The sequence below is a fragment of the Podarcis muralis genome, chromosome 17, assembly GCF_964188315.1.
Source record: "Podarcis muralis chromosome 17, rPodMur119.hap1.1, whole genome shotgun sequence".
In the NCBI taxonomy this organism is placed as follows: domain Eukaryota; kingdom Metazoa; phylum Chordata; class Lepidosauria; order Squamata; family Lacertidae; genus Podarcis; species Podarcis muralis.
This window is the reverse complement of record NC_135671.1, coordinates 29,715,814-29,743,765: the sequence shown is the minus strand read 5'-3', so window position 1 is coordinate 29,743,765 and position 27,952 is coordinate 29,715,814. Positions and strand designations below refer to the sequence as shown.

The window sequence follows — 27,952 nt, the reverse complement described above, 5'->3', positions numbered from 1 at the left end:
TCTGATTGGTCCTAGAACAATAGGATTCAGAATGCAGCAGTCTGATTGGTCCGCAGGAGCCACCCAATCCAACTCCAGGTGGGAGTGAATCCGCAACCTGATTGGCCTACAGGAGAATCCCAGAATTAGCCAATCACGTGGGGCCCATTGTGTAAATAATGTATATAAAGCAGACATTTTGGGGGAACTTCCAATTCCTCACTACTATGAGCTGAATAAAGAGCATGAAATCGACTCTCAACTCTGAGTATATTTCAGAAGTGGTGGATCAACGTTCCACATCCGCTTTGTAGAAGCAAATATTTTTGTTGGCCGGCTAAAATGTTGTAACAGCCTGTTCCGTGTTGGTCGTGTGGAAGAGGTCTTCGGCGGCTTGTTCCTTCCATCACCAGCATGGAAACGCAGGCGGGAAACTTTTGAGGGCAGTATGCTAAATGCCTCTTCCACTTTCCCAACAAATGATTTCCCCTGAGCTATCTAGTGTCCAAATGCAGCTCGTTTCCACCCGTTCCCAGCACCCCAGATCTCCCACCTCTTTCCATTTCTGTACTTGCCTTACTTCCATCAGTTTGGGGAGAATTTCCAAGACATTTTCAGACTCTGGATGGTTGTTTTTCTCTTCCTCAATGACTGCCGGCACAAACGTAGGGTCTTCGGCAAGATCAAGGAAGCGCAGGGCGGTAAAGTTGTTGACCCTGCAAATAAGTGTGTGAAATGGGAGCTTGAAACGGGAAGGGATCGTGGAAACATTTTAATTCAGAATTGCACTCGTTCTTTCTGTCGCCCATAGTTTTCCTTCAACAAGATGCTACAAAGAAGGTCTTGCAGATCCTGCCAATAAAAACCATCTTGGCAAACAGATTTTATCAGAGAAGACAAATTTTTACACCAGTAGTTCCATGACTGTCAAGAAACAGCTTTTTTTAAAAGAGAGAGAGAGAGAGAGAGAGAGAGAGAGAGAGAGAGAGAGAGAGAGAGAGAGAGAGAAAAGCAAGATCAGGAGGGAACCAAGACTCGGAAGGATGTCTCATTGCACCCACAGATTGTAAGTCACAAGTTGTCGTATTTTTCACTCTATAAGACGCACCAGACCACAAGACGCAACTAGTTTTTGGAGGAGGAAAACAAGAAAAAAAATATTCTGGATCTCAGAAGCCAGAACAGCAAGAGGGATCGCTGCGCAGTGAAAGCAGCAATCCCTCTTGCTGTTCTGGCTTCTGGGATAGCTGCGCAGCCTGCATTCGCTCCATAAGACGCACACACATTTCCCCTTACTTTTTAGGAGGGAAAAAGTGAGTCTTATAGAGCAAAAAATACGGTAAATCACTTTCCCACACCTCCAACATCCAGGCTACTTTCAGAGGATCCTCTGAAGCATAGAAACCACCATGAGGCGCAATACCTTCTTCCCTGACACACTTCTTCATCCACAAGAGGAGACGCTTCCAATCATGGTTTCAACCAAACAACAGTTTCCCATGTTTGGGTAAACCAGGCAACTGTGGTTGGAAGTTTCATATCTCCTTCCTTTGCACCCAGAGGACGGGGAGAGCATATGGGCACAAACCTTGTGCCAGATCGTTGTTATAATGCCAAGTAACGGAGAGAAGGAAACAGCTGGTTTCCCAAACTCTCCATTTATTTATTTCTCCCCACCCACCCACAGAAGGTTGTGATCACATGTGAGAAGCGAGCCAAAGTTGTTATTCAGACCAAGTGAAATCAATGAACATGGCTAAGTTAGGTCCGTTAATTTCGATGGGTCTGCCGTGAGTAAAGCTTAGTTGAATCTCACCCCTTGTACCCAGTATCTTGTTGAAGTGGCCCCCATTGAGTACCATTACAGTGGTACCTCAGGTTAAGTACTTAATTCGTTCCGGAGGTCCGAACTTAACCTGAAGCTGTTCTTAACCTGAAGCACCACTTTAGCTAATGGGGCCTCCTGCTGCTGCCGTGCCGCCAGAGCACAATTTCTGTTCTCATCCTGAAGCAAAGTACTTAACTTGAGGTAATATTTCTGGGTTAGCGGAGTCTGTAACCTGAAGTGTATGTAACCTGAAGCGTATGTAACCTGAGGTACCACTGTAATGCCAATTGATTAAAAGTTAATTGGGAAACACAAGACGCACAGTTAGTTTTGCATGGCTGCACAGCTAAAATTGTCCGATGTATTCCCTGCAGTGGGACATGGGAGTTTTCTGTGAATTCTGGACCGTTTAACCAAACCAACCACATAGATATACCCCAAAACGCAACTTTATGGTGTATAAATGCATCATGATGCCGTTGCAAAAAGCTGGCTGCGCTCAGTATGCATGCAAGATAGAGGAGTTGGTGTCTTAAGAATTTTAGACCATCTGTTTCAAATGCTAGTATTACCACCCAGAAGTGCCAAGGTGCCACTCATCTTCTGCACTATGCCTTGGCTGGGATACTGTGCTGCTTCTGTTCAGACCCGCCCCTTCAAGATGCCAATAGCTTGTGTCAAGCATTACCAAGTGCACCATGCTTGATACAGAAGGTGTATTAAGGCAAGTAAGGTGTCAAAATAGGAAACAGTCCCCACAGGCTCATCTCTTCAACAGGGAATAAAGGTAAAGGTAAAGGTACCCCTGCCCGTATGTGCCAGTCTTGCCAGACTCTGGGGTTGTGCGCCCATCTCACTCAAGAGGCCAGGGGCCAGCGCTGTCCAGAGACACTTCCGGGTCACGTGGCCAGCGTGACATCGCTGCTCTGGCGAGCCAGAGCCGCACACGGAAACGCCATTTACCTTCCCGCCAGTAAGCGGTCCCTATTTATCTACTTGCACCCGGGGGTGCTTTCGAACTGCTAGGTTGGCAGGCGCTGGGACCGAACAACGGGAGCGCACCCCGCCGCGGGGATTCGAACCGCCGACCTTTCGATCGGCAGTCCTAGGCGCTGAGGCTTTAACCCACAGCGCCACCCGCGTCCTCAACAGGGAATACCAGCACCCAGATAACTGCAGAGTTCAGCAAAACTGGAAGCAGGAGCCAAATCAAATCAGAGCCCCAGAAGATGCTGAAAAGCAACAACCACCCACAAGTTCTTCCATATATGGCCTATGGAAAATCTGTAAAGTGTAGACACTGGGCAGTGTTCTATGAATTATTTGCACTAGTGCAAGGATTAGCACTAATGTAACCAATTACATTAAGTTAGGAGGAATTGAAGAACCTTTTGATAAGGGTGAAAGAGGAGAGCGCAAAATATGGTCTGAAGCTCAACATCAAAAAAACTAAGATCATGGCCACTGGGCCCATCACCTCCTGGCAAATAGAAGGGGAAGAAATGGAGGCAGTGAGAGATTTTACTTTCTTGGGTTCCATGATCACTGCAGATGGTGACAGCAGTCACGAAATTAAAAGACGCCTGCTTCTTGGGAGAAAAGCAATGACAAACCCAGACAGCATCTTAAAAAGCAGAGACGTCACCTTGCCGACAAAGGTCCGTATAGTTAAAGCTATGGTTTTCCCAGTAGTGATGTATGGTTGATGCTTTTGAATTCTGGTGCTGGAGGAGACTCTTGAGAGTCCCATGGACTGCAAGAAGATCAAACCTATCCATTCTGAAGGAAATCAGCCCTGAGTGCTCACTGGAAGGACAGATCGTGAAGCTGAGGCTCCAATACTTTGGCCACCTCATGAGAAGAGAAGACTCCCTGGAAAAGACCCTGATGTTGGAAAAGACTGAGGGCACAAGGAGAAGGGGATGACAGAGGACGAGATGGTTGGACAGTGTTCTCAAAACTGCTAACTTGAGTTTGACCAAACTGTGGGAGGCAGTGGAAGACAGGAGTGCCTGGCATGCTCTGGTCCATGGGGTCAGAAAGAGTCGGACACAACTAAACAACAACAAATTTCCACCCTCTCTTTCCCTGACATGTGCACTGCACTGTCCCTAAATCTGCTCTGGAGAGTTGATGATCCCCTTCCTTGCAGATACAGTGGTACCTCTGGATGCGAATGGGATCTGTTCCAGAGCCCTGTTCGCATCCTGAAGAGAACGCAACCCACATCTGTACATCTGCACATGCATGGGTTGTGATTCGCCGCTTCTGCGCATGAGTGTGACGTCATTTTGAGCGTCTGTGCATGCGCGAGAGGCGAAACCCGGAAGTAACACATTCCATTACTTTCGGGTCAGAGCGCAACCCGAAAGCGCTCAACCTGAAGCAACTTTAACCCGAGGTATGACTGTATTAGGGTGCACAGGGAGAAGAAGGGGAGAGCATTCCATTGCACAAAGAGAAATCCTTGCGCTGACAGAATAGTCTCCTTGGTGCTATGTTGAATGCAATCCACTTCTTCCAGCAACAAAGATCTGCTCCCCAATTTGAACTCTAAAATAAAAAAAATACTCACCGCATTAGAAGTGGAACTAAAAAATGCTGTCCGAAAGCCTATAAGTGGGTATAAAAACAAATAAAATAATTGCAGTTCTAGTAGATTTGCTGTCGATTCTCTTGAGCTGCTTAAATATACACATAATTTCAGGGGCAAACCTGCTGCATATTCAACACATTTTGGGCATATGGCTCATCTCTTCTCCGGGATTATATTCAGCAGAAAGTCATTCTTTCAGCAGCAGCCAGATTTGCACGATATTGACTGGTCAGGCCTTGCCTCAATGATAAGGCCCCCTCCACTGTTCGTGAAGTGTAGAAAAGCCATTAAAAAAGAATGTGACTAGGAGCCCAGGTGTGTCTCATTGCAGGAGCAATGATGGAGAGGCAGAGAAACAGTCCTCCCCCCACAGGAGTAATAAGTGGAACACACATTTTGTGTGCCAAATCTGGTTTAGATGCATCTCACTCTATTGTGTTCCACAGTACAATTAGTCGCAATCCAGTTTTGATGGCTTAAAGGTAAAGGTAAAGGGACCCCTGACCATTAGAGATCACCCCGTTGTGGAGATTCGAACCGCCAACCTTCCGATCGGCAAGTCCTAGGCTCTGTGGTTTAACCCACAGTACCACCCGCGTCCTGATGATGGCTTGCCTGTCCTAAAAATATATGCACTCAGGGAGCCTACACATTTTTTGCCTACAGACAGGAACTGCTGCAGTGCTGTGGGCAACTGTGTAAGCTTTATCTGATCAAAACAAGTATATGAGCTTCATCACCAACGTACAGAAATAAAGCGGCTATCCCAGTGGTTGGCAAAGTTCTCCTACAGTCTAGTCCACCTACAAGGCATTGTTTCCAAATTCAACTTTCCCTCCAAAGAGCTCTCAGCATCATCCCTTGGGTTCTCAAGCAGACTCTCATCCAACTGCTGGCCAGCCTGAACTTGCCTAGCATCAGGGACCGAGTTTCATCAAGGAACCATAGGAAGTTGGATGCTTTAGCCCCACACCAAAAAATGTGTTCTGATTACTTCTCCTGAACATTCTTGCAGAACAGCCCTGGCAGCAGCTGAAGGACTTCCTTCAGGAGACCCCTTCAGCTAGGAAAAGGGGGTCCCATGTAGGCTGGGGAGGGTGCAATAGAAATAAAATTTTATCATTACAGTCGTGCCTCGCAAGACGAAAAGAATCCGTTCCGCGAGTCTCTTTGACTTGCGGTTTTTTCATCTTGCGAAGGACGGCTATTAGTGGCTTAGCGGATTAGCGCTATTAGCGGCTTAGCGGCTTAGCGGATCAGCTGATAAGCGGCTTAGCGGATCAGCTGTTAAGCGGCTTAGCGGATCAGCTGATAAGCGGCTTAGCGGCTTGGGGAAAAGGGGGGGAAAGGAAAAAAACCCTGCAGGAACTCGCAAGACATTTTCGTCTTGCAAAGCAAGCCCATAGGAAATTCATTTTGCGAAGCACCTCCAAAACGGAAAACCCTTTCGTCTAGCGGGTTTTCCGTCTTGCGAGGCATTCGTCTTGCGGGGCACCACTGTATAAAAAAATGTTGTTGTTGTTGTTGTTGTCTCAAAGGCATGCAGTTTGCAGGGAACCAGAAACACTGAGCACAACCACACCCTGAATTTAGATCACATGGCAAAAGCAAAAGCAAAAGCAGCACAGGACCACCCCTTCCCTTATTTTCTGCAGTTAAGTGTAAATAACTGAGACTAGCAGAAGAAGACGCAGTCCTTACAGTTCTGCACATCAAACCCAGACTGAGCTAGATTGCTTGGTCTCTCTAAGTCAGTCACATGCCCTGAAACCATGAAATGTTTCAGTGTAGTATGTTTTTTTCATGAAAGTCAAAGGAACTACTGCTAAGCAGTAACTGAAAGTACATCTCCTTTTGACTGCCAACTTCTGTTCTCCTTTCACTTTCCTAGTACAAGTGGGAGCCACAACAAAATGCTGCGTGGCCTCCCAGTTTTCCCATCCCGCACGCCACTTTGCCACTCAGCATTCTGTGCTGCTGAGTCCTTATCAGGCTGGTTTTTGTGGGTTCCCCTCCCATTTAAGGTTTAACAGCTAGTGGTTTTTTGTCCTTCCGCAAATCTTCACATTCATCCCAGCCTGCTACTACCTCCCCCTCTTGTGCTGGAGGTATTATGTTGCTGTCCTGGCTACCCACATGAAGGCATGGAAAACCAGAATTCTGGAAACAGGTGCAATGATTGCTTAACAACCCAGGAAGCCCAAACCCAAGAAGCTCAAGTTCCTGCAGCCGTGCTCAAAATACAAAGCATGGTTGGGCCATTCTAGGCTGCTCAAGTTCCTTCATTATCACTGCTCCATCTTGGGAGGGTCTGGCTTCACTGAGAACAAGGATAGGAGTTCTAGATATGCACAGGATACTTTTAAAAAGGACAGAGACTAATCAGATTGGAATGGCTGTATACTCACAGTGTTGGCCAGGTGTACGCAAAGCCGCAGCGAGAAGCCAGACAACCTGGGACTCCACTGTGAGGGAAAAGAGGGGAAGGGGAGACAGAAGAGTTTAGGGTTAGTGTTGCACCGATAGCCCCCCTAACTCTCCAGGCATTAAATCCAACAGCATTCAAAAACCAGCAGAAGAACATTTCAGTCCTCTAAGACAGTGTTTTTCAACCTTTTTTTGGCAAAGGCACACTTGTTTCATGAAAAAAATCACGAGGCACACCACCATTAGAAAATGTTAAAAAATTTTAACTCTGTGCCTATATTGACTTTATATAAAGTAATTCTCTTGAATAGGAATCCAATAAACACAAAGATAGTATTTTATAATTACTTTATTATGAAATAGTAAGTAAACAGAAATATGAAAAATTATAAAATACTTTATTTTTAAATCTTTCGAATTTTTCAATTTTTCCCACGGCACACCAGGCAACATCTCGCGGCACACTAGTGTGCCGCGGAACAGTGGTTGAAAAACACTGCTCTAAGACACACTGCTACTGACCTGGAGGAAATTACAGGGCACTGTACTGACCTTGCGTCAGTATGACCCACAGATAAATTCCCCTTTTGTACAGAGGTCTGGACTGCAAAACTTGGGGGAAGGGGGAAAGATATAGATGCACATGCATATTGATTTGGAATGATACTGGGTTGTTTTTGTGGGAAATGTTTTTGTGGGAATGTTATGGATAATAGGAGAGGATATATTGATTAAATATTATCCTTCCTCCCTCACGCTAGTGAGTCAAGTAGCAGAGCACATTTCCCTTATAAAGCAGGAAACTAGCTTGCAGATTCCGGGTTTTCAGCATTCGAAAACCAAAACGTTCGACTTCCAAAGCGTTCGACAACCGAGGTACTAGGAATCCTCCCCTCCCCGAAATGACTTTATTTTAGGGCGGCGCCATTTTGCTTCCAAATCTATAGGCGTGGGTCCACTCATGTTCAAATATTTTTCTTTAGTACCAAATTTTTAATTCCATTACAGAATTAATATCAGAGAATGACATTTAGCATAAGGTTAGTAGTTTATACTCTCAGTCATAGGTTCCTGTATTAGGTAAGAAGCCGAGGGAAGGAGTAATGTTATTTTACTATCCATTTATACCCCACCCCCATCTTTGTTTACAAAAATCAGCATAATACAAAACCGGATTAAAAATACAAAATGTATCCGGCAAAGGTCGCAATTCAAAACAGCAGATAAATTCAAAAACCAATTTAAATGGCTGCTCTGAAGGAAAGCAGTAGTGTTTGGGCAAGGAAGGCTGAAAATGACCTTTGCACAGAGAAGAAGTAGCTCTTGAGGTGTCGACATTCAAAGTGTTTGCTATACACAGCAGCCAAATCAGTCATCATATGCTCTTTCTGGCTAGAGACAGAATAGGTTTTAAAGGGAAGAGAAAGTAGCTTGAAAGAAAAGCCACTTCCCACAGTGTCACGCGCATTTATTTTGTCCCACTACAGGGACGCGGGTGGCGCTGTGGGTTAAACCACAGAGCCTAGGACTTGCCGATCAGAAGGTCGGTGGTTCGAATCCCTGCAACGGGGTGAGCTCCCGTTGCTCAGTCCCAGCTCCTGCCAACCTAGCAGTTCGAAAGCACATCAAAATGCAAGTAGATAAATAGGTACCGCTCCGGCAGGAAGGTAAACGGCGTTTCCGTGCGCTGCTCTGGTTCGCCACAAGTGGCTTAATCATGCTGGCCACATGACCCGGAAGATGTACACCGGCTCCCTCGGCCAATAAAGCGAGATGAGCGCCGCAACCCCAGAGTTGGCCACGACTGGACCTAATGGTCAGGGGTCCCTTTACCTTTTATCAAGTATAAAACCTGATAAACCTTCTTTCCAGAGGCAAAAAAAAGCAGCATGGTGGTACAGAAACTGAACACACAGTTCTGAGGGATCCTCTCATATACAGCCGTCTTTTCAACCTGGGGATCACAACCCGCAGGTAGATCCCAAAGCCCGTGTAAGTGGGTCACGGGCTTTATAAGTAAACCCAAAATAATGACTGCTTTTAGTTCTTAATTGGTATGATGTAAACCTCTTAAGAACTTTTTGTTTCGTTGGGACATCAAAATGATGTGTTAACCTATGTCTGGTGTTTTAACTCTTAGGAAATGTTCTCTGGCAGGAGACGGCAATCAGTTTGCGACAAAATGCTCCAACCAGTCAAACCACTCTGCCGCCAGGGTTAATTAACAGTTAAATCAAGTCTGACTTGAAGCTTGCTTAGGCAACGTTTGTCCATTACCCTTCCTCTGAATAAACAGAGAAGTCTGAATTATGTTACTCAAAAGTGGTGTTTGTCATGGCTCCAAAATGGCATGGCTCCATCAGCAAGGATCCTCTAGTCCAGGGGTCAGCAAACTTTTTCAGCAGGGGGCCAGTCTACTGTCCCTCAGACCTTGTGGGGGGCCGGACTATATTTTGAAGGGGGGGAAATGAATGAATTCCTATGCCCCACAAATAACCCAGAGATGCATTTTAAATAAAGGGACACATTCTACTCATGGAAAAACACCAGGCCGGCCCCACAAATAACCCAGAGATGCATTTTAAATAAAGGGACACATTCTACTCAGGTAAAAACACGCTGATTCTCGGACCGTCTGTGGGCTGGATTTAGAAGGCGATTGGGCCTGATCCGGTCCCCGGGCCTTACTTTGCCTAAAAAGTAAAGGTAAAGGTACCCCTGCCCGTACGGGCCAGTCTTGCCAGACTCTGGGGTTGTGCGCCCATCTCACTCAAGAGGCCGGGGGCCAGCGCTGTCCGGAGACACTTCCGGGTCACGTGGCCAGCGTGACAAAGCTGCTCTGGCGAGCCAGCGCAGCACACGGAAACGCCGTTTATCTTCCCGCCAGTAAGCGGTCTCTATTTATCTACTTGCACTCGAGAGTGCTTTCGAACTGCTAGGTTGGCAGGCGCTGGGACCGAGCAACGGGAGCGCACCCCGCCGCGGGGATTCGAACCACCGACCTTTCGATCGGCAAGCCCTAGGCGCTGAGGCTTTTACCCACAGCGCCACCCGCATCCCTGTTAGTTTGCCTACCCATGCTCTAATCCAATCCCCTGCAATGAAAGAATCTCAACTAAAGCATTCGTGGTAGATGGTCATTCAACCTCAGCTTAAAAACCTCCAATGAAGGAGAAACCACTGTTCCACTGTTGAACAGCTCTTGCTGTCAGAAAGTTATTCCTGATGTGTTGTCAGAATCTCCTTGTAACTCAAAGCCATTGTATCGAGTCCTACCCTCCAGAGCAGGAGAAAACTAGCTTGCTCCATCTTCCATGTGACAGCCCTTTTAGGTATTTGAAGATGGCTATCTCCTCTCAGTCTCCTCTTCTCCAGACTAAACATACCCAGCCCCTTCAACCATTCCTCATAAGGCTTGATTTCCAAACCCTTGATCATCTTGGTCACCCTCCTCTGCACACGTTCCAGATTGTCAATATCCTGCTTAAATTGTGGCACCCAGAACTGGTATTCCAGGTGTGGTCTGGCCAGGGCAGAAGTGAGTGGTACTATTACTTCCCCTGTTCTGCACACTGTACTTCTGTTGATGCAGCTAAGAATAGCATTAGCTTTATTTGCTGCTGCATCACACTGTTGACTCATGTTCAGCTTGTGGTCCACTACATAGGCACCATCTCCCTAAGACCCTGGGTGCCAAGGCATCCACAATATGTCCCATATAGGGACCAGGCGCCCACAAAATGTGGGCGCAACTGCGTAGCACCACGCCCCATGGAAAGAGTAGGGAGTTTGTGCTGGGGTGTGGAAGAGAGAGCATGGAGTTTGGGCGGGGAGAGGGGGGAAGACTCCAAGATCCTTTTCACATGTACTGCTAGTGAGCCAGGTGTCCCCAATCTTATCACAAGCACAGCTGTCGACCTTCCCTTTTTTGGCGGGAAATTCCCTTATTCCAACGCCTTTTCCCGCTGCTATCCCGGATTGTCAGCTATCCCGTAGAGTCTGTCCCCGGGACGGGTGAGGCTCCTGATCCCTTATTTTCGAGGCTGCTGATCCCTTAATTTTCAAATCTGACAGCTATGATCACAAGGTGCTGAGAGGATATGCCAAGGAGGCAGAACCTCCCTTACTTAAGCAAATTTTATTTCCTCGATGGCAGCTGCCTCTCTTGGCTACGCCCATGCATCTTATATTAGAGCATCTGGTTCTTCTTGCCTAAGCGCACAACCTTGCTTTTGTCCCGTGGTATTATCCCATTATACCGTGGTAGCCGTGCAGTTTTTGGTAACAGAAAGCCCCAAATTCAGACTGGAAACCTCAGTGGCGTAGCGTGGGTTGTCAGCACCCGGGGCAAAGCAAGTAATTTGTGCCTCCTAACCCATGGATTTGCACCCCCTAACCCGTGAATTTGCGCCCCCTAACCCCCAGATGTTGCGCCCAGTGCGGCCGGCCCCCCCTGCACCCCCCACGCTACGCCACTGGGAAACCTTCCATAGCTGTCAACCTTCCCTTTTTTTGCAGGAAATTCCCTTATTCCAGCGCCGTTTCCTCCTGCTGCTATCCCGGATTGTTAGATATCCTGTAGACTGTCCCCAGGACAGGTGAGGCTGCTGATCCCTTATTTTCGAGGCTGCCGATCCCCTATTTTCAAATCTGAAAGTTGACAGCTATGAAACTTTCTCTTTTAATAATAATTTATTATTCATTATCATTATCATTATTATTTGAGGTTCCTATCGCAGAGCACTTAAGTATCCTGGGCTGGCAGGGCGATCATCCCAGATCGAGGCCCCCCAGCCGCGGGGCCAGCGGAGAGCGGGTCGCCCCGACGCCCCCCACTCACCGCATCGGCCGGCGGCCTACCGCCTCCTCCTGCGGCTCGGCCGGCCTCCCTCCGCGGAAAGGCGGTGCGCGCAGCCCCGGTGACGCGCCGCACGAAGCCCAGGTAGAAGAGCAAGAGCCCGGCGACTGCAGTCGACCACAGCAGCAGCGCGCAGCTTTCGCCCTCCATCGCGGCGCAGCCAGGCGGCTCTTCTGCAACCCCGCCGCCTCCTCCCTTCTCCTCCCCTCCGGCCTTCGCGGGCTGGAGGCGGAGTTGCGCCTGCGGGGAAAACAGGCCCTGGGCTTTTTGCGCCCCCGGAAGGAAACGGCAACGGTTGCTGCTGCGGTTCTTTTACTCCGGGGTAACTGCCAGCTCACGTCTAAGGGGAAACTCCGCGCCGAGACTACGGAGGGACAAGGGCGAAGAGGACTAGCCCCTTTCTGACCCCAAGTGAAAGAACTGCGTTAGCAGAGTCTTTCCGCCAAGTTGGATAAAATATGGGGGGGGGGGGCGCCAAGTAAGCCCTACCCCACATAAGCGATCACATGACACTATTTGAATGGCAATGCCCATCAACTTTGGGAGGGCCCCCTGCACCCTCAAATTTTTATTGGGGGGCTTGGCCCCTAGGATTGGCTCCTATGCTTTCTGCACTCTGGGTTTTTTTGGTTCGCTTTTACGCACAGCGCCGGTGCGGCAGGAACAAATTATTATTATTATTATTATTGCCCCGCTTTTAATTTATTTCTGAATCTTTCATTCAGCCTGCAGACAGAAAAACAGAGAGCTAGAGCAATGGGGATAAGCCATATGTAAAGGATTAAGATTTAGGCCGAAATCCTAAGCACACTTTACATACTGATTGTGAAACTTCTGAATGTACAAATACCATGTTTAATGGCAGCAGCAAGCTTTAAACTTCGGGAGTCCAAGCGCTTCTTCATCTTGCTCCTTTGCTGGCGCACAGCCTCCCTTGCAGTTCAGTACTAACTTCCTTCAAAGGGAAAGAGTTACACCCCGCTTCATAAGGAGAGCAATTGGCACGTGGAGCTCCAATTACTTTTATCAACAGCCCGGGAGAACCTTTCATTAAAGTCCTATATCAGCTCTTTGCCTCTCCCTTTACGATGAGATAAAAAAAAATTGCACTCCCCACCAAGGATTTCCTTATATCTTGCTTCAATTATAAACGTGGTGAGCTTGTAATCAGAGGGGTCTGGGTTAAAGGCGGATCTACATGGATCCTCCACTTTTAAAAAAATAACTCCAACAAATGCAGTGTCAAATCACACCTGGAAGGCACGCCTACGGACTGGACTATAAAAAACATGGATCCAACATTTGCCACGCTGCAGCACCACAAAAACATGGATCCGAGGCACGGATCCTCATGAATTCATATGATTTTTATATTGAAAGAAAATAAAAACACCATGATACTGTAGACCACATCTTAGTCTGTAGGCAGAACCAAAAAAATCACGCATCCACTGTTTCGTGGTGCCGCAATGGCACAAAAACATGGTTAAAAAACATGGATCCTCATGATTTTTGCACTAGATCAGCCCAAAGTCACCATCAGATCAAATATCATGGCCATGAGCACAGCATGCACCACAAAAATCATGGATCCACAGCTTCCTGGTGACACCGTGGCCCAAAAACGTGGTTTCGAAGCATGGATCCTCATGGATCCTCACGCATTGAGCCAACCCAAACTCACCGTCAAATCACACATCATAGCCAGGGGCACAGCCTGCACCACAAAAATCACGGATCCACGGTTCTATGGCCACTTCATGGCCCAAAAACGTGGTTTCAGAGCATGGATCTTCATGGATCATCATGCTTTTTGCATTGGGGAACCCCAAATTCACCCTTTATTCAAATATCTTGTACATGACCACAAACATCATGGATCTACTGCTTCGTGGCCCTGGCCAGATGCTACCGTGGATATATTGGCCAATTTTTTGGTGGGTGTGCTGGGATAGAGGAAACGGAGTCAGCTGAATCTCAATCCATTAAGGATGGGCGTCCAATGGCTGGGCCGGAATGATTTCGGTTCGGTTTCCAGCTCCCAGCTCTTCATGGGGTACAGTAGTCACCTGTAGCTGCCATCAGGAGTCCCGGTGTGATCCTGGACGCTTCTGTCTCTGTGGAGGCACTGGTCACAAATGTAGCCAAACTGACATTTTTAAATCTATGTCAGGTTAGGCGATTAGTACCGTACCTGTCCCTTTCCAACCTAGCCATGGCGATCCTTGCAGCAGTCACCTGCAGACTAGACTAGACTACTTTAACTTGCTCTACGCCTGAGCCGGGGAGGGCAGGGTATAAATGCGAGAGAGAGAGAGAGATACGCAGGGCTACCCTCAAGACTGCTCCAGAAACTCTAAATGGTCTAAAATGCAGATGCACTAGTTCTTACTTGGACTTTGTGGAGAGCCCACATTCAGTTGGTTGTTCATCAACTGGATTGGCTCCAGGTGGAGTATCGAATGAGTTTCAAGGTTTTGGTGCTAACCTTATAGCCCTAAACAGTCTGTGACCTTTCTTATCTGTGGGAATTATCTTCCAATACACCCCCCAAAGAGTGTGACGCTCATCTAACAGCAACCTACTGGTGGTCCCTGGCCCAAAACTTATCCAACTGTCCTCAACCAGAGCCAGAGCCTTTTTGGTGGAACGCTTTGTCTAATGAGACCAGGGCTCAGTGCAATCTATCTCAGTTCTCTCACTTGTCGTGGTGAGTGTTTACATCAATCAGGGGGGGGGGGCAACTTGTGGCCCAGATCTGGCCCCTCATGCCATGAGAAGTGGCTCACCAGTGCCTTTATTTCTGATCAGGAAGTAAAACAAAAGCGCACATAGAGGGTTTTTCTTTCTGATCTTTGCACTGAGCACCATGGAACTACGATTGAAGCCTGATCTTTAAGAGTATAAAACAACATTTCCAGACACTCTCATCCCAGCACTGGAGTGGTTGGCAAGGCTGCGTATGCACATGAGTGTGGAGAATGAGAAAAGGATGAGTGTACTTTGTGGTTGCATGTCTGGTGAAAAAACTGTGTGTGGTGAATGTGCTTGTGTAGCGAGTGCATGTGTGCTGTCTGTGTTGTGTTGTGCTGGATGCAGTCACAGGAAGCTCTGCATAGCGCATTGGATTTGCTGTGTTACTGAGACAAAAAACATGTTGAGTTCCATGCTGCTTGTCTTTTCCTCTCTCCCTTTTGGTACCAGCAGTGACACACGGTGTTGGAGAAGTGGAAGAGCAATGCAGCCTCAGCCATGCTGGCTACTACTGGCTGTATTTGTAGTGAGCCTGTACGCACACATGTCCTTTGGCCATGCCCAATGCTGCTTGGACAGGTGGCTGACGCTCAGTGTGGCCCTCAGACTGAAAAGGGTTTGCCACTTATACCATAAATGATAAAGGTGTTCTCAAACCTGATAGACCTGTATATGGCTCAGTGTGCTAAGGACTTCAGTGGAAGTGGAACTTGTGGTAAATTGGCTTTATTGCTGCTGATAAATCCAAAGATGATCAAAGTCAAGGTAAAGGGACCCCTGACCATTAGGTCCAGTCGTGGCCGACTCTGGGGTTGCAGCGCTCATCTCGCTTTATTGGCCGAGGGAGCCGGCGTACAGCTTCCGGGTCATGTGGCCAGCATGACTAAGCCGCTTCTGGTGAACCAGAGCAGCGCACGGAAACACCGTTTACCTTCCCGCCAGAGCGGTACCTATTTATCTACTTGCACATTGACGTGCTTTCGAACTGCTAGGTTGGCAGGAGCAGGGACCGACCAATCGGAGCTCACCCAGTCGTGGGGATTCGAACCGCCGACCTTCTGATTGGCAAGTCCTAGGCTCTGTAGTTTAACCCACAGCGCCACCCACATCCCGCTGATCAAGGCACAACATTCTAAATCTTATGTTTATTCAGTCTTGTGCACTGTACTTAGAGGAAAGCGACCCAAGGTTGGTTTATCTGGGGACAAAGCTGTATTGAACGGGTCACCTACATGAATGGAAATACTCTTACTGTGAAATGAAACAGTGCGTGAAGCATTTGCTAGATTGCTTCAGAAGCAAAGTACTATACCATTCGTATAACATCTGAAAGAGACAGCTCTCACTTCCTAAGCCTCTAGGCTGTTGATGTGGAAATACACAGTTAAAAGCAGATAAAATATTCCTGATAAAATTCCATTCCTCAGCTGTTGTAACTGAGTGGTTAGAGGTAGATTTTGGGCTGAACTAAATGTTGTGAAATTCATTTTTTCTGTTTCCATTTTTAAAGGAAATGCTCCCACAGGAGGCTGCGACCTTGAAGGGAGAACTACGGTAATTTGTGGTGGGTAGCAGGTGGGAGAGAAGGTTGCTTAAAGTTTTGTTAGCTATTTGTCTGCTCAAAATCATAATTGGTGTTAATGTGAAGAATCCTGAAACTACACATAATGTGAAATGTTGAGAAATTCTACTCAGTTATGAAGCTTGGGGCCAGGTCATTGGCGTAGCCAGGATCTTTGTTGGGGGGCAGGACTTTTGAAAGGGGGGCAGAGCTAATGTGATTAGTCAGTATTTCTATTGCTTTACTTGATCGGGGGGGGAGCTGCCCCCCCCGGTGCTCCCCCTAGGCTACATCCACGGGCCAGGTACTGATTCTTGGTCCAATGTACATCACACTATTGTTGTGATGTTGAAAGGAGATAAAGCTCATTTGTATGCTTCAGAATCCAAATGAGATAAATTAAAGTTTAAAAGGGGAAATAATTTTAAAGCCAAATTCAAATTCCTACTTGGAAATAACTTACACCTAGAAATTATCATGAATTCTATACCAGTACTGGCCACACAGGGTCATTGTTTATTTTCCTTTTGATGTCTTTTCCAGTATTGGCCACACGGGGTCACTGTTCATTTTCCTGTCGATGTCTATTCCAGCAATGGCCACACGGGGTCACTGTTTACTGCATGGAGATGTCTGGGAGCTGCCTCTGCCACTTTTTTCTTTTCTCTTTTTTGGCTGCCAAGCTGCTGGGTGAATCAGGTGTTTGGTTAAAGGAGTTGTTTGGATATTGTCTCAAAAGATCCCCTTCCCCCCTCTCACCCCACAAGGCAGCAGCAGGAGGGCCCTGGCACTGTCATCTTTTGGGCCCTGGCATCTTGTCTCAAAAGATCCCCTTTCTCCCTCCCTCCATCAAGCAAAGCTTCCCCTTCCCCCTTTTTGGGTCAGGAATTCAGCAGAGCCCATAGAAACCTGAGAAATATCAGGGGCGGATTTTTTCCAGAAGAACTGAAAGAGGGGTCCGTGCAAAAACAGGCGCAGGATCTGCCAAGCTCAAATTAACGTGCAAGAAATAATAAGGTAGCTCATAGGAAGTGAGGCTACTTTCCCATCATACAACCAACTTTAAGGAATGCTATTTCTGTTTCTTCTTTCTGAACATAGCTGTCAACTTACAGATTTGAAAATAAGGGACCAGCAGCCAAAATAAGGGATTTTAGTCAACCAGCTGAAATGCGAAGTTAAAAGGGACCAGATAATTTGGGAGAGGAGAGACGGTTTTTAGCCCTTCGTTTCCAGAGGTTGCTGCTCAAGACACCAGCTGATGAAACACTGCAATTAAATAACTACAAGCAGCAACCACTTTTTGCGCAAAACGAAGTCCAGGCTACAAAGATGCTGCTGCAGTTCTGTATCTTTTCTCTCGTGCTCCATCTGCAGCTCTCAGTTCCATCAGGTGGGGCGGGAGGAAGAGGAGGGGGTGAGAAATAGTGCCCGAAATAAACCCGCAGATCAAACCATCTATGCTAGTCCACCACTACCAATCTATGGGAGAAGCGCTTGCAGTCCTTCCTCCGCTTTCCCCCTCTATGCTTAGCCCTTGGAACACCTGCCCGCGCCTCCGCCTCTGCCTCCTCCTCTCCTCTCCTCTCTGAACTGCTTTCTCTATGGCTGCCCTTGCTCTCCTCTCAAGGCTCCTCAGTCCCGGCGGGGAGGGGCTCCTGGGGGCCAAGACTGGTGAGATGAGGCAGGAGGGGGCCGGGCAGCCAAGCAACACAGTTGGAGCCTCCCTCCTCCCTGGCTGGCAGGGAGGGAGGGAGAGGAGCTGCTTCCTTTGAAACCCGGGAAATTGATGGACATCCATTGATGGACATCCATCAATAAGGATGTCCATTGATGGACATCCCATTGATGGACATCCATCAATAAGGGACAGCAGCGGGACACAGCGCTGGGATAAGGGAGTTTCCCGCCAAATAAGGGACGGTTGACAGCTATGGTCCAGCGGCTGCGCTGAGGAGACCCACCGAGCGCCCCTGCCTCACACAGTCCACTCACGAGAGGGAGCGCGCGTGCGTCCTCTCCCTCCCCCTCCGACCTTCTCCTGAGAAGCCGTCGTGCGCCTCCTTGGCTACTGCTTCCCGCTTTTTCTCCCCTCACAAACCCATTCCGCCTCAGCACTACCCACCAATGGAGTGGGGGGGGGGCAAAGGGCACGAGTCATTATCAGACGTGCTGAAATAAAACGAGTTTGGTCATTTCCCATTTGATTTCAGTACGTCTAGACTGACGTTGGTGAAGCGGCAGTTTGGTGTAGTGGTCAGAGTGCCAGACTAGCACTTTGGAGGCCGGGGTTTAAATGTCCACTTGGCCATGAAGCTCACTAGGTGAGCTTGAGCCAGTCCCTGCCACTCAGTCTGACCACTCACAGTAAATGTGCCATCAAATCTAAAGCGCACCTTAATTTTCGCAACTTCATTTGGCCAAAAAAGGTGAGCATTAGATTCAAGTAGATATGGTACTTTAGCAATGGATGTTTATTTGGAAATAAATTTCATTGTGATAATGGATCTTTCTTCCAGGTATGTGTGCATAGGAATGCACTTTAAGACTGCAGTCCAATGCATGCCTACCTGGGAATAACTCCCATTGAATTCAATGAAGTTTTTGAGTGGACAAACATATAAATTGCGTCGTAAACATTTCATCTTGATATGACATCTTGAAATTAAATCAGCTGCTGACTTTGCATTAAATCATAAATGTTACAGAAACAGGCATCATTTCTATTGGATCAAATTAGGGTTATAATATTAGGGTTATAAAAATAATATTAATATTAGGATTATAATATTAAGACCAGAGATAACTATTTTAATACCTACCCCATATTTTTTATATATATATATATATAGTGGGAGCGGAGTCAGCAACAGCAATGCTAGTCCAGTGAGACCTCCTTATCTCTCATTATGCAGTTTTTATTCCTTCTGCAACTCACTTTTGTTTGTACAGTGACAATAAAAATGTCATTTGCTAGGTAGAAAGCCCTGGTGCAGATGTGGCAACAAGTCATTAACACAAATTGTTAACTGAAAACCAGATTCTAGTGTCCTGCAGGTTATTCTGCATTTTGCTCTTTAACCCTGGACTTGGCATTAGGCAGTTCCCTTCTCTCTCTGAAAAGGTGGATCTGCAGTTCAGAACCTTCTGATTTTGTATTGTGAAATACAAAAGAAAAGCATGTGCTGTAGAAGACAAATTATGTTGCACTATATGTATATATTTTGAGGCAGGATGTAGAAATAATTAAAACCAGACACACAGAAATACTGTTGGAAAAATCTGCATATATAGCAAGCTCATCTGTACATGAAATCTTTCATTATACAAATGAGAATAATATACTAATATGTTCATTTGTTTTTTCATGATCTGATAGGCAGAAGGACAGTGCTAGAATAACAGGCCTTCAAAATTTGAGAGACACTTGGTTGAAAAATCAAGTTGCACGTAAGCTGTGATTCTTGCCTGACACAATAGTTTTGCTATGCTGTTGTAGCACTAAAGGTAAAGGTAAAGGGACCCCTGAGCATTAGGTCCAGTCATGGTGGACTCTGGGGTTGCGGCGCTCATCTCGCTTTATTGGCCGAGGGAGCCGGCGTACAGCTTCCGGGTCCTGTGGCCAGCATGACTAAGCTGCTTCTGGCGAACCAGAGCAGCGCACGGAAACGCTGTTTACCTTCCCGCTGGAGTGGTACCTATTTATCTACTTGCACTTTTGATGTGCTTTTGAACTGCTAGGTTAGCAGGAGCAGGGACCGAGCAACGGGCGGTCACCCTGTTGCAGGGATTCGAACTGCCGACCTTCTGATCGGCAAGTCCTAGGCTCTGTGGTTTAACCCACAGCGCCTAGCACTAGTGTTACACTAAGAGCAGGCATAGTGGATGCAGAGGAAGCATCATCACTTGGGCTTAGGAGTGCTGACAGCTGCCCAAAGATGCTGGGTGATGAAACTAGGTCTGTTCATTGCATTGTCACCTCCAAGTAAGTTTGCATAGGATTAGAACCTTGGAGTCTATACTACAACAACTTCCTATCATAAACAAAAGGTAAAAAGGTACCACCCTGTGGTAGAATTTGTGACTATTTAAACACTCTGAAAACCTCTCAACAGCTCCACTTAAAAATATGATCATACATCATTGGTCCATATGACCATAAACAATTAACTTAAATAGCATCAAAATGATATTTTCCAAAGAGCCAATTTATTGGGAAAATCAACATTGTACATCATGTTTCAGTACCAGCCACACTGGTTTATTTTTTTATTTTTGTGCTAGTCGTTTCTTTTTAATTCCAAATGTGTACAATACTGTTTATGAATTATAATGTATAAAACATGGAGCAGATCTTATCATAGGACACTGCTTCTGGTGCAACGGGATACTGTGATGGAAGCCAGAGCGCATGGATTTGCAGTTTACCTTCCCACCACAGTGGTATCTATTTATCTACTTGCATTGGCATGCTTTTGAACTGCTAGGTTGTCAGGAGCTGGGACAGAGCAACAGGAGCTCACCCCGTCGCGGGGATTCGAACTACCAACCTTCCGATTGGCAAGCCCCCAAGAGGCTCAGTGAGGTATGTAACTCAAAAGCTTGCGTATTCTTACACCAACAGAAGTTGTTGTAATAAAAGATTTTCTCTTTATTTTCTGGCAGCGGTAAATAATTATTCAGACCCCAGAAGCAAACAAATCTCTAATAAAGTCAGCTATCACACTGGGACGCAGGTGGCGCTGTGGTCTAAACCACTGAGCCTAGGACTTGCTGATCAGAAGGTCGGCGGTTCGAATCCCCGTGATGGGGTGAGCTCCCGTTGTTCGGTCCCAGCTCCTGCCCACCTAGCAGTTCGAAAGCATGTCAAAGTGCAAGTAGATAAAAAGGTACTGCTCTGGCAAGAAGTTAAACAGCGTTTCCGTGCGCTGCTCTGGTTTCACCAGAAGCGGCTTAGTCATGCTGGCCACATGACCCAGAAGCTGTCTGCGGACAAACGCCGGCTCCCTCAGCCTATAGAGCGAGATGAGCACCACAACCCCAGAGTCGTCCACAACCAAACCTAATTGTCAGGGGTACCTTTACCTTTACCTATCACTCTGTAAGAAGCTAAAGGATTCAGTACATTTTAAATTAGAGACAGTAAACTTCTCCAGCTGGAGAGCTAGACTCCCTCGGCCAATCTTAAATGACTACAAGGGTCATTTAATCAAATAATCCCAATTTAGCAACATTCTGCTACTCAGTCCTTCAGCTGGAGCTTTAAATACTTGGAAAAAATGAGAAAAAACATAAGTGGTGGAAAAAGCAGCCACTTTCTTCACTGACACGAGCATCAAAATGGAGATTGACATAAACACTTGTGCACTATGTTTCCAGTGTTCAGAGACAAAAATTATAAATAAGAAGACTGCAGCCTCCTAGCAGGAAGCACGCAGAAGCATAAATTTAAAATGATCGATTTAGGCATATATTACTCCAGATTTGTTGGATTCTGCCTCCATCACACCTCATCAGCATCTTCTTTGGCGATCCCTCGTAGCCGAGTAAGATTGTCTTCCATAAACACGGTTTTAACAATGAGTCCGTAAGTGACTGTGGAGGCCAATTCTGGATCCACATGTCCTTCCACAATGGGGACATTGGTTTCCGAGCGGGAGTTGATCACAGTGTGGATTTGCCAATGGTCAGGATGGGAGTTACTGTTAAGTTGTGGGCGAACATATAAAACGACACAGCGATTCTTTAAACAGCTCTTGTTTATTCAAAGGCCAGAACAGAACTGAACTGAGGAGCTCAGTCAGCCTGCTTATATAGAGCTCCAGAACCACGTAACTGTAGCAACTTTCTAAAACTATCCAATCACCGAACGTCACTTTCGATCCTTCATTTGCATACAAACTATCCAATCACTGAACGTCACTATCGATCCTTCATTTGCATAACTATCTACAGTATCCCCCTGCTGGCCCAGGGTGAGAACTTCAGTACATAACAGTTACAGCTCGGCAACATCTGGAGTGTCAAAGCTTCCCCATCTCTGGATTACTGGCATTGGCGGAGGAAGAGGGGAGTGGGGGGAGCGCACCACCCCTGGCAGCGCAATCCCGGTGGGGTGCCATTGCGGCTGGCCCCCCACCCGCGCTGGGCACCACACCCCTGCGGGCGGCGTGCCACGTCCCCAGGACACACACCACACCCCCACCTGCTCTCCACCCCCCGGTGCCAGAGCGTGAAGCTCCACCACTAATTACTGGATCTATCCAGAGAGACCTATGTCCCCCACAAGGTCTTCCAGAATATTTGCATGCCAAGTGGCATCTATTCCACACACACCCCCAAATAGTGTTCTCTTTAATGGTGGAGGTTGAAATGATTGATAGCTATAACAGTGGTTACCGAAAGGTGGTTCTAGAGTCCTTCAGTCACAGGAACATATAAGTATAAAAAATTATAATTGTAGCCAATGTAGCATCAGAGGTTAAGCAGTTTTAAATATGTAGAAGTAGTCCATTAACAATGGAAAATGAGTATGTCCATCCACTTCCTGCCCCAAAATGGTGAATATAGCAAAGGGCAAGAATAAGAGGGGGAAAGCCTGACATAGTCTGCATGCCTCTAGACTGATTTCAATAAAGTTGGTGCTAGGAAACAAGAAAAGTGAGTTTTGCTCCTGTACTTCTCTGCTGTTCAATCTCAAGCTACAGGGTCTTAGACTTACACAATAAATTGATATCTAAAAATATTGGTTTAGAGTAAACAATGTTTTCAGTTGATTTTTCTTCTTATTTCTGAAATATCTGTGGATTTATATGAAATTACTTTCTTTGTTTCCTTAGAGAGTTTGGATAGTTGTAATAAAATTTTCAATGAACTTAAGAACCGTAATATACCAAACAACATAAAAAGTCAGATTTCAACATTCACACACACACACACACACACACACACTGTAATACATATTTGTGAGTACAAATTATTATTCATTCCAAGTGGAATGAAAATCCAGTTAAATGGATTTAGAATATAATTCTGCGATATTTTTGCAGCCTGATTCCATATATGCCTTATCAAGCCCATTGACGCTTAGGCTGCAATCTTATGCTCATTTACCTGGGACTAAATCCCAGTAAACTCAACAAGGGTTACTTCTGAGTACACATGCCTATGATGTCACTGTTAAGGGACGCGGGTGGCGCTGTGGGTTAAACCACAGAGCCTAGGACTTGCCATTCAGAAGGTCGGCGGTTCGAATCTCCGCAACAGGATGAGCTCCGGTTGCTCGGTCCCTGCTCCTGCCCACCTAGCAGTTCGAAAGCATGTCAAAGTGCAAGTAGATAAATAGGTACCGCTCCGGTGGGAAGGTAAACGGCGTTTCCGTGCGCTGCTCTGGTTCACCAGAAGCAGCTTGGTCATGCTGGCCACATGACCCGGAAGCTGTACACTGGCTCCCTCGGCCAATAAAGCGAGATGAGCACCGCAACCCCAGAGTTGGCCACGACTGGACCTAATGGTCAGGGGTCCCTTTACCTTTAACTTCCAGGGGTGTTTGAAGGTCAATAGTCTCAGCAACCTAGTAGGTTCCTGCTCAGTAGCCCTAGATGATGCAGAAAAAGAGAATTAAGAGTATTCAGCCATTGGAACCTTGCAAGGGAGAACTGAGGACTGAAGACTCTGGGCAAAGATTAGCCATACCTTCACCTCAAAAGCAATCCTGTCTCCTTAGGTAGGCTTCCTATACACCTTGGGCTTTCCCATCTCCTTCCCAGTAAGCAACAGTGACCCACAAAATAGTGAAAATAATGTTCGGAAATGTGTGAATATATTAGGAGAAATGCACATAAAATTGTATGAATTTTTGTGTGGACTTTTTATTGATTGATTTATTTTTAATGAACTGATGTGGAAACAGGGCAAACTCAATTTAGGATTGGGAAAATGGGAAACAGAGAGAAATTGAAATTCATGGTTTTATCCATCTTTAGTAGTGTCTGATACTAACTAGACCCGTGACCAGAGGTCCCCCACCATTGATTTTAGGCTTTTGGGGTGATAACAAAAACTTCAAATAGCTCCTGAAAATGAATAATAAGCTAATGAATATGATACAGAAGTGGTGAGATGTGATATCTCAAACTGGTCAAAAACTCAGCCATATTCCTAATGTGTGCGTTTCTGAATGCTCTTCAAGGGCAGTCCCAGACAGAACACATTGCAGTAATCCAGCTTTGAAGTAATTAAGCTATATGTAACCATGGCTATCTGGGACGCAGGTGGCGCTGTGGTCTAAACCATAGAGCCTAGGACTTGCCGATCAGAAGGTCGGTGGTTCAAATTCCCACAACGGGGTGAGCTCCCATTGCTTGGTCCCTGCTCCTGCCAACCTATGGCAATTCCCCCACCTCCCACAAAAGCCCACAGGAGCCGCGCACCCTTTAAGGAGCGCACGGCTCCTGCGGGCTTTTCTACGAGGAGGGAGAAGGGGCTGACTGGCTGTGTCAGTCCCTTCTCCCTCCTGGGGAAAAGCCCACAAGAGTCGTGCAGAGCTTGTGTGCAGCTCTTGGGGGCTTTTCCTGCCTGCCTCCCCCCTGCATTCGCTCCATAAGAAGCACACACATTTCCCCTTACTTTTTAGGAGGGGAAAAAGTGTGTCTTATGGAGCGAAAAATATGGTACTTTAGTTCAATCCATCTAAGCGAAAGTTGTTTCCTCGTGCTCCTTCTTGAGCAAGTACTGTCACAGACTTCCTCTTTCTTCCTTTACTAGGAAAGGCCATAAGAACCACCATTTGAAAAGTGGTGAAGTTAAGGCATTTTTGCCTTTGCCACAGCTGGATGGTAGCTAAAGAAGGAATTTCTGCCCTCATAGTGTTATATTCCAAAGCAGACAATAGCAGTATAGCTAAAGATGCATTAGTGAAGAGGACTGCAAAAAAGTTACTTCAGCTCCACGGTGTTAAAGAAGATGATAAATTCCAAAGTGAATGCATTTATGTGTATATGTGTCAGTGTCTCCCACCCCCAGCCAGTTAATGAATGAATGAATTACATTGCTTTTCTTCCAAAGAGCTTAAAGTGGTGATTCCCAAGTCGTTTCCTACTCAGGCAGTGCAGAGACTTGCTCAATAGCTTGCTAGTTGCAGTCATGTAATGGTGGCTTGGTAGAGCATTTAGAAAAGGAAAAACAAAGGCCAGGGTTGGCCAGGGAATATAGATTGCAAGCTGGATCTGAGAGACAGGAGTTCAAGTCGTACTTCACATATGGCTTTTGGGAAAACAAGGCCTCTCAGCCTCAGCATCCCTTCTGCATAAACTGGGAAAATAATAAGGTGCATCATAGCATTGTTGTGAGGCCAAGCACAGACTGTTAAGCGTTATGCAAATTGTGCTGAAGTGCAATGCATATGCAAAAACAGTAGTGGTAACAGAAGTCCCTGAGTTTTACAAGCTACACTTGTTCTTTTGTATGTGGTTGTCAAATGAACAATTATAATTCCAGTATAACTCTCACTCAGTATGCATGGTTCTTTTCTTGATGGAATGGCATGATAAAGGCATTGAATCCGGAAGGTGAGAGCTATCAGACCAATCTAAAGATAAAAACAGGACCAAAATATGCTTTGTCCACCCTTACAAACTGAAGACATTTTAAATGCCAGTTCCACAGAAATCTGTTTAGAGTCCATTCATATCATAACATATAATAAGCTGAGTTTATTTCCTGGGACCCTAATTTAGTTGTCAAAAAATGTTTGCCTGGTGCCAATGTATTAAAACAACTGCCTGTTTCCTTTTGGGAAATGAGTAGCTGAGTTAGGGAGAACAATTAATGCCTCCCACATACCACTATTCCTACTTTTCAAGAGCTATTAAAAGTCTGCTGATAGGACCGAGTTTTATTTCCTGGTCTCTTTCAGTTGACACAGAGCTATAAGGTGTTAATTTATCTGTCAACTGAAAGTTGTTAGCATTTACCAGTCTGAGTAGATACTTTCCCCTGATTATTTTTTTCTCTTTTGGTAGTGTGAGCCCTCTAGTCCCGGTAAGCACCAGAAGGTTGGAAGATGTTGACATTGACCAGTTAGGAAAGGAATAACTGAATAGTTCAAATTACTGTTCAATGTTTCCTTATTGGATCCTATAATTATTTTAATTTGAAAATATAGCATATTTAAAAAGAGTAAGTATGCAGAAAATACCTGAAAATAATTTATTTCCTCACAATTTTGGGCATTACGTGACAAGCAGTACATATGAAAAGGATCTAGCAGTACATATGAAAAGGATCTAGGGATCTTGGTGGACCACAAGCTTAACGTGAGTCAACAGTCTGATGCTGCAGCGAAAAAAGCTAATGCTCTTCTAGGCTGCATCAACAGAAATATAGTGGCCAGATCAAGGGAAGTAATTGTGCCGCTCTATTCTGCCTTGGCAGGACATGGGTGGTGCTGTGGGTTAAACCACAGAGCCTAGGACTTGCCGATCAGAAAGTCGGCGGTTCGAATCCCTGCGATGGGGTGAGCTCCCGTTGTTCGGTCCCTCTTCCTGTCAACCTAGCAGTTCGAAAGCACGTCAAAGTGCAAGTAGATAAATAGGTACTGCACTGGTGGGAAGGTAAACGGCGTTTCCATGCGCTCCTCTGGTTCGCCAGAAGCGGCTTAGTCATGCTGGCCACATGACCCAGAAGCTGTACGCTGGGTCCCTCAGCCAATAAAGCGAGATGAGCGGCGCAATCCCAGAGTCGGTCAAAACTGGACCTAATGGTCAGGGGTCCCTTTACCTTACTATTCTGCCTTGGTCAGACAACATAAAGAATACTAGGTCCAGTTCCGGGCACCACCATTTAAGGATATTGACAAGCTGGAACATGTGCAGAGGGGGGCAACCAAGATGATCAAGGGTCTATAAACCAAGCCTTATGAGCATCAGTTGAAGGAGCTGGGTATGTTTAGCTTACAAAAGAGGAGACTGATAGCCATCTTCAAATATCTCAAGGGCTGTCACATGGAAGGTGGGGCAAGCTTGTTTTCACCTGCTCTGGAAGGTAAAACCTGAACCAGTGGCTTCAAGTTACAAGAAAGGACATTCTGACTAAAAATCAGGGAAAACTGACAGTAAGAGTGAAACGGACTCCCATGGAAGACTCTCCTTCCTTGAAGGTTTTTAAGCAGAGGTTGGGTGGCTTTCTGTCCTGGATGCTTTACTTGAGATTCCTGTATTTCTGGGGGTTGGACTAGAGGACCCTGGGGTCCCTTCCAATTCTATAATTCTATGTCTTGCTACAGACAAATCCCCGCTATAATGAAGAACAACTTTTTCTGCATCCTTCTTGTTTGAACATGCACCAAAGGGAAATGATGAACAGATGTCCTGAGGGGCCACAATGGACCTTTATCACTTAATAAATACATCATTCTTTTTTATTTTTCTAGTTATATCTGTTCTTTTTGAAGTTTGTAGCCATTTTCTGTACTTATGTAACAAAAATGAAATACATATTTGATATTTAAAAACCCTTTCATTTCCCCCTAAATATTGTGAATATTTTCCTTTTTCAGAAGGTATTTTATATGATCTTACACTGTGATGTTATTGGTACCTCGGGTTAAGTACTTAATTTGTTCCGGAGGTCCGTTCTTAACCTGAAACTGTTCTTAACCTGAAGCACCACTTTAGCTAATGGGGCCTCCTGCTGCTTCCGCGCCGCTGGAGCACGATTTCTGTTCTCATCCTGAAGCAAAGTTCTCAACCTGAAGCACTTTTTCTGGGTTAGCGGAGTCTGTAACCTGAAGCGTATGTAACCTGAAGCGTATGTAACCCAAGGCACCACTGTAGTTTTTTGTTGTTAAAAGTCAGTATTTATTTTAGACATCTCTTTTATTTTTCATAATTTGCAATATGCCTTGCATCTGACTTTTATTATTTATGAAATGTAATGAATAGTAATCAG

General features: G+C 46.0%; 1 protein-coding gene and 1 long non-coding RNA gene across 2 annotated transcripts in view; both read right to left on the bottom strand.

Moving 5' to 3' along the window:
* LOC114587708 (uncharacterized) overlaps positions 1 to 12,052 on the bottom strand; it is a 33,005-nt gene extending 20,953 nt beyond the window's left edge. Inside the window, exons 1-4 of the mRNA XM_028712345.2 lie at positions 11,671 to 12,052; positions 6,812 to 6,868; positions 4,383 to 4,420; positions 555 to 695 (exon numbers count right to left, since the gene is read on the bottom strand). Coding sequence (XP_028568178.2) covers positions 555 to 695; positions 4,383 to 4,420; positions 6,812 to 6,868; positions 11,671 to 11,838 — 404 coding nt within the window. The 5' untranslated portion in view covers positions 11,839 to 12,052. The remainder of the gene's footprint in view (positions 1 to 554; positions 696 to 4,382; positions 4,421 to 6,811; positions 6,869 to 11,670) is intronic.
* On the bottom strand, positions 7,165 to 11,664 carry LOC144325936 (uncharacterized). The gene is made up of 2 exons (XR_013391090.1): positions 11,315 to 11,664; positions 7,165 to 11,143 (listed from the first exon to the last, which is right to left on the bottom strand). It is a non-coding gene; the product is annotated as an uncharacterized LOC144325936 (long non-coding RNA).
* Positions 12,053 to 27,952: the final 15,900 nt, after the last annotated feature.